The 13,302-nt window shown below is 35.4% G+C and overlaps 1 protein-coding gene across 2 annotated transcripts in view; it reads left to right on the top strand.

Annotated features, from left to right (window-relative positions):
- LOC106053152 (rho guanine nucleotide exchange factor 3-like) overlaps positions 1 to 13,302 on the top strand; it is a 93,614-nt gene that overhangs the window by 20,538 nt on the left and 59,774 nt on the right. For both annotated transcript variants that reach the window (XM_056025535.1, XM_056025533.1), the window contains exon 3: positions 6,730 to 6,828. In XM_056025535.1, the coding sequence (XP_055881510.1) occupies positions 6,730 to 6,828 (99 nt within the window). The remainder of the gene's footprint in view (positions 1 to 6,729; positions 6,829 to 13,302) is intronic.

Raw genomic sequence — 13,302 nt, 5'->3', positions numbered from 1 at the left:
TTGTGACAGAGCGTCGCATGAGGTTTTGCGGGACATGTTCTCCGACAAAATGAATTATGCAAAATAAGAGTTGCGGAAACAGCTTTCCGGAAAATGCGCCGAACGGCGCGAGAGGGTCTAAGTCAGTAAGAATAGCACATTAGCTTTTTGAAATAAAACTTTCTAATAGCAAGATAATGCACTGTAGATACCTCAGAATATGCATTTTGTTGGCTTTCAATGCCAGAAATAGTGCTCGGCGGCGGGGCTTCGCCCCGCGCTGGGGGAGCGCTGCGAGCTCCCCCAGACCCCCTTGCTAGCAAAGGCGGGGAGTCTACAATAAACAATAAACGTCTTCCGAAAGGGTCAGAATGTAATAAAGATTAATTATGTACAAACACACATATTTTTTTCCGCGGGGGGGGGGAATCCCCCCCAAAACCTCTCCCGAAAAAAAATCCTGGCTACGCCCATGGATAACATCGATTATTGACGGAGACACATTTAGGCCCATTCGTTGATTTGCATTACTGAACAGTCTGGACTTAGTTCTTCTCTAGTTCTTGTGATGGTTTTGTCTTGTATTGAATTTGTATCAGTTAAAATTCGCGCATACAAGACACTCAAACATCTCCTGAAAAATTGTTGAAGTCATACATCTACTACAGCAAAGCAACCATTACAATTCCAGGGAACACTTATTCAGGCCTCGCTGAACACAGTTTGGGAAACATTGCTCTAAGACATTCTGGAGAGCCTGGCCGAGCAATGTAGTGACTACACCTCCGCCCACTACGACATTTACACCTAACATTCCTCTGAAACTTTTCTATGGGATAGATTCTACTGGCTATCCGTCCTTGTAATTTGATTACCATCTCCCGAACCGGTCATAAAATAGTCGTTCCAGCGTTGTCGTCATCTATTTTGTTCTGATATAATCCTCTTGTCTCGGGGCCATTGTTCAACTTTTCCGACGGCTTGATGGGCCGATAGCTCACGTGAGTCAATAGTCCAGCTTTAGTCACGTGTCCGCTATAAATAGCTTCCAAAGTACGTGTTAGCTGAAGACCTTGCTTGTTGAAAATGCCAAAGCATCTAAGCGGATTGAACATTCAATCATGCGTGTTCAATTAGACACTGCAGTCGAGCAACTCAGAGTTTTCAACTTCCGTCTCTGTCATTAAGTTTTAATGATGTACTTTTAATCAGAATACACAAGAAATTGTTGAATGATTACGGTTTGAGTTTCTCATCTTTGTGTTTGTATTAAACAAATCTTGAATTCTTGTTCAACTTGACAACCAAGGCGTCCCTTTAATTAAAGACATTATAATGAGTAGATAAAATGTATTTACATTGTCTGATGTTTTTTTTTTTTTTTTTTTGCTATTGTAGTTCCTTTAGATGTATTTGAGATTTTCAAACCTACAGACAAATCCATAAATAGCAAGCCTTTAGTACAGATGATAAGAAAAGTTTGTTTTTAAAGAAAAAGTAAAGTTCACATTTCAGACCTTGCGATCTGTAGGTCAGATGATGTTAAGGTCATCTGTTTATTTGGACAACGGTTAACGGGCAGCACAATGACTAACCGCCTTTATATTTCCCAGCTAAAGTCAAGTACCCATTAGAGTTGGGTGGACTCAGGGGAGCCCCAATGCCCGAAATTCAAAACCCCAGTCTTCACTGAGAATCGAACTCCCCACGATCTCAGGTTCGGTAGCTAAGCGCTTAACCACTCAGCCACCGAGCCGCCGTTTTTAAATAAATTCTATAATAATTGTGTGCACCTTTCATTATGGTAGAATCAAATTTCTCAGCTCTTGTGCTTGGCCTCCTTGACCTTTTTTGTTTTCTATTTATCTCCAAATGTCTCCATTCCTTCCTTTTTTCATTTTCTTAACACTATTCCTGAGGTTCCATTATATCGCCGCCTCATTTCTTCGTATCACGTTCTTTTTTTTTTTTATCTCTTACTAAATTGTATTGCTTCAATAAGATAAATGGAATCTTAAACATCAAAGTGTCAACAAAAGAGCAGACTCCAGAGATTAGTTTGAAAATGACCAAATGTATATGTCAGGCTTCATTTTTAAAAGTACGAAAGGAAACATTTATTTCCATTGTTGGGATAGTGAGGAAGATTCAAATAATACATGTGTAGGTTTGAACTAAATATCTGGAAATAAGATCATTTTGGAATGTCTTTGGGAAACTTCACGACCAATTTTTAAACACAGTAATCTTCTCTTTGTACAAAATGTAGCAAGTGTTGATGATGCATATCACCATAGGAAGGCCATAGTACTGTACAATCAACTATTCCAAGCTCATTAGCCTGTAGCACAATCACATTTGTCTTGTTTAGTTGGCAACAGTGCTCTTGAAATTCTTTCGTTGGTTTATTTCAAAATCTCTCACAATCTTCCTCTTTTTGTGACAATCTCTCCTAGTAGCTGCTGCAAACTCTTCATTGGTTCAAAAATCAAAAGTTGTAAACCGATTTGGGATTTCGAAAGCGTCACTAACGATTTTTCTAGAATAATGACAGTATATATATATATCTTTGGGGAAAACTAACTAATTGGCCACACAGTGAAAATTGTGATTTGACCGTTATAGTTTAGACAAAATATGATCATCTTCAAGTTAACACACAGCTTCAATGGGAATTCTCTCCCTCGACTCAATGTGTCTTTGTATGAGGTAGACGTACATAACCATTTAGCGCACCGTCATATGTAGAAATTATGAACTGGACTGGGCAAAGTTCTCTAGAGGGACTCCTTGCAATAACGAAGCATTACCAAGAAATACTTAGAGTGAGAAATTATAGACCACCAGATTCATCAAGAATGAATTGATTTAAAAAAAAAAACTATTTTTCTTTGTTACTTGTTTTCCTTGGGTTTCCTTTTATCGAGTCTACAATTCTCAGTATCACATTCTCTTTCTATTTGTTACTGTATTGTTTTACTTCCATTATGAAATCTGCATCTTTCTGATTTGTATTTACTATCATTTTCTGATGACATTTATGCTGTTAATTATTTTCCAAATATCGGTTTTCGGCTTGTTTACAAAGTCGAATTCTGTCGGACATACAGTGAAGTGCTTAGGAAAAAATAAAGTACAGTCTTGGAACAAATGAAATGTCCTAGTTGATGACAAATATTTGAAGACACCGCTTTCCCTAGTTGTTACCCGACATGCACTTTAAATACAATTTTGTCTCTTCACGCCCTTTGTTGACAGTTTAGCCACGGTTATTAATAGCAGCGCTTCAAAACAGCCGCTAGAATGAAATCCAACGAGGCAGTGACGTCATGAGATTGTATCAAATGGCGGTCAATTGGCAGTTGAAAATAGCAGAGGACGACCAAGTTGTACGTCCCCCCCCCCTAAAGTATGTTGAGCAGAAAGAGGGGGAAACAAAAACCTTGTCAATTGTTCAGGCTAATGCTGTGGAAAACTTGGAGCTACTCAGGCGCTGAAGGGCGTCTACAATTAGCATTCTAAGTATGGAGGATGTTAGGTTGTTTTTACACAGGGTCAACTCAAATATAGCAGGAAAAAAAACATTGGCCATAAAATTGTGGGTTATAAGGTATGAAAAATATGAGTAGATCTTGAATCGATTCCACAGAACTTGTGTGTGTGTGTGGGGTGGGGTGATTTTTCTTTACAAAACTTTGCTATTGGTTGAAACTCTTGGTGAAAGGATAAATCCCTCCCTCCCCCCCCCTACTTCCAGCATATTCGTCTCTTTCCTCGTGTTTTGCAATCTATGTACAAATGTGTATCAGTCCGTTTTCAAACTTGGTAATGGGATCTAGATGTGGAAACTATTGCTTCAATAGTCAACAAGTCATTTGTAATGCCAAGAAAGGATTCTATTTAACAAGCTTTGCTCCCAATCGCTCTTGAATCCTCTTAAATTCTCTTAATTCTTCAGGCGCCCAATATCTAATTAATATTTGACACCCCAACTATTCGTAAGACTTAAAGGCCTCCTCACTAAGTTCCCTGATCCCCAACGCGTGTTCCTAGTCTTCTACACCTCTTGCAGCTGTTCAAGGTCAGGCTACGTCACAACTTTCATCTAAAACTAACTTGAAACCCAAACTTGAAACTTGTTCAGCTGATTAGCGATGAGTTCTCTTCTGGCTGCCCTAGTGTAACCTGGTGTGTCCTAATGAGATCTGTCTGAGGAGGTTAGGGTTTTGTTTCCTTCTTAGCTGAATGTAGCATCAGAGAGTGTCTGGGCGGATTAATCTCTCTCTCTCTGACGTCTCTTTTTTTTTCTTTTAGCATTGACATTGACATTACATTTTGAAGACCTCCAAACCAAAAAAAAAAATTTTTGTAACACCCACCCAACAGACATTGACCGACCACCATACTATATGACCATGTCAAGATTAGGACGAGTTTTGGGGAGCTAAAAATATGAGGGACCATTAACGAGGGAGATGGTTATATCCCATTCACTTTGAAGAGAGGTCAATACTACAGCTTCAGCCCATCTGTGGCTTACGAAGGTATGGCAAGCCAGTTCCTTGACCAACTACCAAACCCCAAGATATCAGCAGATCTCGAGACGGAGGAAAGTACGTGAAATTCTCTGGTGGATTCATGATTTCAATATTGTCATTCTAAAATAGATTTCCTAGCTACTTTCTAACCCTCCCCCCCAAAAAAAAAACAAAAAAAAACAAAAAAACAAAGAAGTCAATTATCAATTATAAAACATTTATTTCCATTGCAATATTTATATGTATTCATCAGACGTAATCCCCTTGAAATATGTATGTGTATTTATCAAGCTTTGACAAGTTAAAATATAATACGCTTACAGCAGTTTGGCGCTACAAGTCAACAACCGTCAACACCACCACTTAATGAATTTCGAACATATATCAAGTATTTTGGAATGTTTAATGTATATGCAATCTCAAGTATGATTGCTTCTTTATCGCCGCATCAGTTTACGAGGGTGTAGTGTAGCCAACACAAGAAGCTTGCAAATCTACTTTCCTCATTCTATTTGTGTCACTTATTAAGAGCTCTTACTTTGTGTGTGTCTGGCCCCTCCCCCCCCTCCCAATAAGTGCAAGGTGCGAGTGAGATCGATTTCTCTTCCATACACACCTGAGGTCAGACCGATATCTTTAGGAGGAACGAGTTCATGGCGACACTGTGCATTGTAGAATCTGCTCGCAGCTATTTTTAGTGCATGATTGATGGCGTACACTGTACACTATTGAGTAGCCCTAGTGACCTTAAAAGAGTCAATGTTTGATTATGTCCCCTGGCTGCCACCTACCAGGAAGCTGCATCATGCACGTTAACGGTTGGTTGGAGAACTACATCTAGAAGACATTTGGACATCGCATATAAGTTATGGAATTGGAAATAGTTATAGTATATAACTAGTTCCAAGAAGTATTCTGTGGTGCTCAAAGAACTATTCACAGCGAGATTGTTGGATTTAGCACCTTTCCCCTTTCTCTGCCGGGCCTTGTTCTAGATATGTTAGTGTCTTAGGTAAAATGCGTTTGATTAAAATAGGTTGTAATACCTTTTTTGTGTTTCCTATAGGTTTATATGGTCCTTAGTTTCAATTAGTGTCAATAGGACATTAACCTTGCTTCATATTGCGTCATGGCTTGCGTGAGTTCCGATGAAAGTCCAGATTTGGTTGGGTGTATACGACCTTCCTATTGGAAACCTCGTCTACATGGAAATGCTGGTTTGATGAAGTATAGAGCAAGTTGAGCTGAGGCCACTGAACTATCTACTTTTAGCCAGACGTCAGACGTCGTTGTGATGTTTGATTGAAGGCAGAATGGATCACTTGAGAGCCAGAAATCACAGAGTTTCAATAATCGATAGCACACTGCCTACAAGCCACTTCTCAACCTTGTTCATCTTAAACCCATTTGAAATGCAGCCCATTGACTTGCTCCGTGCCTAGGAATAGAATGAACGCCTCACACTTTTTACCTCCTTTTGGCATATCCTTGTTTATAAGACACCGTAATATGTCTGCTAGTGAGTCCCACAAGTTCGATAGTGTCATGGGTAGGCTGTTGTCCAAACCTAATGTACACAACGAACTGAAGTGAATGTTCAAATCGTCGAGAGACACTGGTTTTCATCTTGTTGACTGTCTTTTAGGATGTCTCCCATTGAAACTGTAACAGGATTTCTATAGCTGTCCCCGCCGTCGTGACATTGTTCTCGCTCTCTACATTTATTTAAAACTGCTTAAAGGTTTTCAGTATAATAGTTTATCACATTGTTTAATTGTCCACTTAGGATATTTAAAAAAAAATTTAGATTGTTGTATATGTTTGACTTTTTTTTTTTTTTTTTTTTTTTTTTACTGTGGACTGATTTTAGAATTGTGACGCCTGTTTCTATGGACTTAGAAATGATCTGTTAATTTAAAACATTTGGGACTCCTGTTTCTAGAATTAATATGTTAGTTTAAAACAATTCAATCTTTTATTCTTTAGCTTCATTTTGACAGTTTGTACAACAGACTTACATTCTTGCTTGACTTAACGTCAACATAGAGTGATCATGTGATCAAAGAAATATATGAACTGATTTGAAACAGTCTTTGACATCTACTTTGGAGCCAGATGTATTATTTTGATTTATTTTGTTTGTTTAGTTTGTCTGCTAGCCTATCTCCCCAACTAAACTGGGTCATGATATAGTCCACTGAATTGTTTTCAGCGCAAACGAAAACTGAACAATGAGAATGACGACATCAGTAATGACAACAACAGCGACACCATCAGCGTACAGAGCTTTGACATCAGCGGCAACGAGAAGGTAAGTCTTTTCGGACTGGTGGGAAGTGTTTGTAAGGTCATTAGAAATGTCTAAGTTGGACCCAATGCATTCCATGAGTATTGCTCTGGATTCATGGGACAAAACTTTTCAGAATTGGGTTGGTTTCATTGAGTGATCGCTTTTCGTAATATATGAACAATAGAGAAAGAAGTAAATACAATAAGGATAAAATAACAGCACACAAAACTCACATGGATCTTTGATATGTAGAACCGCTAGCATCTGAAAAAGATGGGCACAGAAACGCCATTAGTGCAATGTAATATATTACGTAGTCTGAAATAGTGCAATGTAATATATTACGTAGTCTGAAATAGTGCAATGTAATATATTACGTAGTCTGAAATAGTGCAATGTAATATATTACGTAGTCTGAAATAGTGCAATGTAATATATTGCGTAGTCTGAAATAGTGCAATGTAATATATTACGTAGTCTGAAATAGTGCAATGTAATATATTACGTAGTCTGAAATAGTGCAATGTAATATATTACGTAGTCTGAAATAGTGCAATGTAATATATTACGTAGTCTGAAATAGTGCAATGTAATATATTACGTAGTCTGAAATAGTGCAATGTAATATATTACGTAGTCTGAAATAGTGCAATGTAATATATTACATAGTCTGAAATAGTGCAATGTAATATATTACGTAGTCTGAAATAGTGCAATGTAATATATTACGTAGTCTGAAATAGTGCAATGTAATATATTATGTAGTCTGAAATAGTGCAATGTAATATATTATGTAGTCTGAAATAGTGCAATGTAATATATTACGTAGTCTGAAATAGTGCAATGTAATATATTATGTAGTCTGAAATAGTGCAATGTAATATATTACGTAGTCTGAAATAGTGCAATGTAATATATTACGTAGTCTGAAATAGTGCAATGTAATATATTACGTAGTCTGAAATGGTGCAATTTAATATAAAGTAGTCTGAAATAGTGCAATGCAATATATTACGTAGTCTGAAATAGTGCAATGTAATATATTACATAGTCTGAAATAGTGCAATGTAATATATTACGTAGTCTGAAATAGTGCAATGTAATATATTACGTAGTCTGAAATAGTGCAATGTAATATATTACGTAGTCTGAAATGGTGCAATTTAATATAAAGTAGTCTGAAATAGTGCAATGCAATATATTACGTAGTCTGAAATAGTGCAATGTAATATATTACATAGTCTGAAATAGTGCAATGTAATTAGTCTGAAATAGTGCAATGTTATATATTACGTAGTCTGAAATAGTGCAATGTAATATATTACGTAGTCTGAAACAGTGCAATGTAGTATATTACATAGTTTGAAATAGTGCAATGTAATATATTACGTAGTTTGAAATAGTGCAATGTTATATATCATGTAGTCTGAAATAGTGCAATATAGTATTACATAGTCTGAAATGGTGCAATGTAATATATTACATAGTCTAAAATGGTGCAATGTAATATATTACGTAGTCTGAAATAGTGCTTCCTTCAAAGAAACACCCCTTTCTATGTCCCATACATTACTTCAAGTGTGTGTGTGTGTCGGCAGTGTTGTCACCTCACAAAATGTCTCACGTTTAGCTAACGACTGGATTGACTTTTGTTATTTTATTTATACCATCCAATCCATTGGCTGCAGCGGACAAGGTCAGTGTAACCTGGACAGAAAAAATAACCGCTGGGCTTTTCTCTTTGCGGCTTGTTGACTTGGAGTGCTGATGTCCGAGTTACTGCGCCTGTTTTAACAGTGTATTGTTCTATTGGTGCTATAGATCTAATGGTTTTGTTAGAGCCTTGGGCTGAGTCCTCAAAGATTAGTGTTCCATCTTATAGTTTGTACCCATTTCCTTATCCTCACATTTCTGACTAGATCTTGTAGTTTGGCGCCTTTTATTTTTAATTTCTCTCCCCTCCATTGGGAAAAGTCATTCTTGTGTAAGTATATATATAACCACTAGCGTTGGCTACGCCCGTTGGTTTGTTTCCAGGGTCTTCACTATTTTTACTGTGGCCGGACAATCCCCTCCTTTGAAACTTCCAAAAAACGATCCTATAACAAACTTTTTAGCCCGTGAATTATTGTAGGCTACATTGAAATGAAACAGCCTACTTTCGGGGGGTGGGGGGAGTATCTGGAAGAAGGTTTGGTGATCAGCAAACGCAACTCTGGATTCGAACTCCAGCCCCCTTATTGGGTGCCCTAGCCATAGTCAAGCTTTTTTTTTTGCCCTCAGCCGCACATCTCACACGACTGAAATGCGAGTTCTTGTGTTCAGTATTGTGTAGGTTCAATAGTTCCTCACCTTTATTATACTCATTGTGTGTGTTCCAAACGACGTTATAGATCCACATCTTGATTCTAATGGTGTTTTTGTTTCAAATGACTTTATAGATCCACATCTTGATTCTAATGGTGTTTTTGTTCCAAACGACGTTATAGATCCACATCTTGATTCTAATGGTGTTTTTGTTTCAAATGACTTTATAGATCCACATCTTGATTCTAATGGTGTTTTTGTTTCAAATGACTTTATAGATCCACATCTTGATTCTAATGGTGTTTTTGTTTCAAATGACTTTATAGATCCACATCTTGATTCTAATGGTGTTTTTGTTTCAAATCTATATTATAAAGTAGAATGTGTGGTGTATGTATGGATGTATGTTACTTATAGACATCAAAACCGCTTGACCAATCTTGATAAAACTAGGCAGGAATGTTCCTTGGGTACCAACTTAGACCGTAGTGTATGTATTGTAGCCCTAAAACAAACTTAAGACCCTCAAAAAAAATAAAGTTGACCGACTCTATTACAGCTATAGTATTTTATGGATCTAGGCCATGTCTACAATGTTGACATGAGAAAAGATAGAAAGGATTTAGACCTAGATCTAATTTTAAGAAATACACTTTGCGCAGATAGTTTTTTACTTTGACACATGAAAATACAAAAGAAGATCCATTGATTTCATTATATAATAAAATTAACCTTCAATTTTGTGTTTCAAAAGCATTTTTTACATTAATTAGTTCCTTATATCTGTGACTACAGATTTCCTGACGAACATTCTTTCATTAGACAATACCGTAATGAATCGTGTACTAAATATTAATTCGTTTAATTGTTTACTTTATAATCCCATCCCTAGATCTAAAACTCTAATTCAACTCTAAGATGACAGAACTTCTCTTCGCACAGATAGTTTTATACTTTAATACATTAACATATTAATTAAAGTCCATTCATTTCATATTTTGATCAAATAAACATTCAAATTTGGTTTTCTAAAGCTACATTCGTTTACGAAAGCTGCGAAGCCGAGTTGAGATAGGCCTAGATCTATATTCATTCATGAATCGCGTACAAAAAATTATTTCGTTTAATTGCTACTTTATAATCCCATCCCTAGATCTAAAACTCTAATTCAACACTAAGATGATAAAACTTCTCTTCGCACAGATAGTTTTATACTTTAACACATAAACATATTAATTAAAGTTCATTCACTTTTTATTTTGATCAAATAAACATTCAAATTTGGTTTTCTAAAGCTACATACATTTACGAAAGCCACGAAGCCGAGTTGAGATAGGCCTAGATCTATATTCATTCATGAATCGCGTACTAAAAATTATTTCGTTTAATTGTTCACTTTATAATCCCATTCATTTAACAAAGCTATCGCTCTTTTCGTTTTTAATAGATAAGAATGTATCGACCTCAGGTAAACCCATTTTCGCAAAACTAATTTTATTTTCGTAGCGAAAGAGAAAAAACGTGAAAGGATCATTAGCTACGTTTAACATACATATAAATCCAATCCACTAGATTATTCAAAAGCATTTTTTACATAAATTAGTTCCTGATATCTGTGACTACAGATTTCCTGGCGAACATTATTTCATTAGACATTACCAAATGGTTACACATTAACACATCTCTCTTCTGAGGTCTGAGTCTATTCCTAGGCCTAGGTCTAAAACTCTTATTGAACTCTAAGATGATAAAACTTCTTTTCGCAAAGATAGTTTTGTGCTTTAACACATAAATATACTAATTATTGTCCATTCATTTCATATTTTAATCAAATTAACATTCAAATTTGTTTTTCTAAAGCATTTTAATACATTCGTTCGCTGTTCGCTAAAGCTGCGTAGCCGTGTTGAGATAGGCCTATATTCATTCATGAAAAAAGGTCACGCATGCACAGCACAGAATGAACTCTATAAAAGCCAATGTTTAACTCTAGATTAGTGTAGATTTAGATCTATGTCTACCTCAATATATACTTTATACTTTATACACATGAACATACAAAATTAAGTCTATTCATCTCAAATTTTAATCAAATATATATAGGCCTAAAGCAAATGTTTTAATTTGAAAAAATGGATTTAAGCCTTTAAGCAATTCTGATTTGATAGCTTCATTCACACTATTTTTACATTGACACATTTGCTTTACTTATTACATTATTATTTCGTTTAATTGTTTACAAAACACTCTCAGTGACTATATCGACAGTAATGCGCAAATAAAGACCCACGAGTCGCGGGTAACATATGTCTAATGACTTTATATATCCACATCTTGATTATAATGGTGTTTTTGTTTCAAATGACTTTATATATCCACATCTTGATTATAATGGTGTTTTTGTTTCAAATGACTTTATAGATCCACATCTTGATTCTAATGGTGTTTTTGTTTCAAATGACTATATATCCACATCTTGATTATAATGGTGTTTTTGTTCCATATACTATAAAGTAGACCAGAAGCGATCAACTCCAAGTGTAGGGCGTATGTATGTATGTATGTATGTTACGAATATAAATCAAAACCGTTTAAGTAATTTTGATAAAACTTGTCAGAAATGTTCCTTGGGTACTAACTGGAACCGTAACGTATGTATGGTAGCCCTGAAACAAACTTATGACCTTCAAAAAAAAAAAGTTGCTCAACTCTATTAAAGCCTTAGTTTTTTATAGATCTAGGCCATGTTTACCATGTCCACATGATGAGACAAGATGGAGAGGTCATGCATGCGCAGAGATGAAAATCTCTAGATCTAAATTAGCCCTAATTCAATAAAACATATTTTTTTTTTACTTTTACACATGAACATACAAATTAGTGTCTATTCAATTAATTATTTAATGAAAATTAACCTTCAAATTTGAGTTTACAAAACATTTTTTACATAAAATCGTTCGCTCTAAATGTAAATAGCTTTAAACGTCTTGAATACTTTTCCGTAAATCGCGGCACCATTACATGCGCTGCGTAGTGATACAAATGAAATGAACGTTAGATGTCATAATATCGCGCATTATAAAGGTATATTATTAAACTAATAAACTACTTACATAATACAATTGACTTTCCAATGTGTTTTTTTAAAGCATTTAAGCCTACAGTTACCGATTCGGTTTAATTTTAAGTCTTTATTTTCAATTTACTTTTTTCTTTCAGATTGACTTATGCGCATTTAGACCTCTTAACAACATTGCTACTTATATACCAAACATTTCATTCATCATGTCACAGCGTGCGTGTAGCTAGATCTAGGTCAACTAGGCTCAAAGTGTTAAGTTATTGACTAGACTACTATGGCATTCAAGTTTTTTTTTTTTTAAGATTCTAGATCTATATCTATATAAAATTAAACTAAAAATGTTATATTAACAGTTACATTCACGCGTTCGCTCTAATTATAAAACATATTTGACATCTTGATATCGTGCACTTCTAAATACACAAGCCAATGTTTTCATTCAATAATTGGATCTAGATATCTAGGTCGAATAGCTATTTTTAGCTCCATTCCTAATATTTTTAGCGGCCCCCGTAAGGGGAAAAAGCCGCTATTAGGTTTGTGCAAAATGTCCGTCTGTCCGTCTGTCACACTCAGATCTCGAAAACTAGAAGAGATATGAAAAATATTATTTCATCATTAAATGCGGCTTGAAAAGTTTAGGTGCAACGGCTTCTTTTGGTTTTCTAAAAGCAAACGTTTAATTTATAAAATTAATTATGCAAGCGATTTTTTCATACAAATACACCAATTCTAAAACAATTACGTAAATGTAAGGGAGGCAATGTTACAATTAGGTAACAATGGTTGATGATCTATGTGTATTTACAGTATCACTAAATCAAATATATTTATAAAATGTACAGGAAATGTTTACAACAAATATAAATAATAGTTAAAGATGTTTTTTTCTGGTCAACTAGCTGCTAAAATTAAAAGAAAACATTTCTGTTTGTTTATAAAGGCTCAAAATGCACTTTGTATGTCAATATCACGCACTTTTTTTAAAATGGACTTTTTATGCATTTATATTTTCGTGCAGTAGCGTAACGTCGCATCATGTTGCGGTGCTAAACCAATTCCTTTTTTTAAAAATCAGATTTTTTTTTTAGTGCCCCCATCCGAAT

Source organism: Biomphalaria glabrata, chromosome 4 (assembly GCF_947242115.1).
Source record: "Biomphalaria glabrata chromosome 4, xgBioGlab47.1, whole genome shotgun sequence".
NCBI classification, from domain to species: domain Eukaryota; kingdom Metazoa; phylum Mollusca; class Gastropoda; family Planorbidae; genus Biomphalaria; species Biomphalaria glabrata.
Note: the sequence above shows the minus strand (reverse complement) of the source record. Positions and strands in the feature narration are given on the sequence as shown.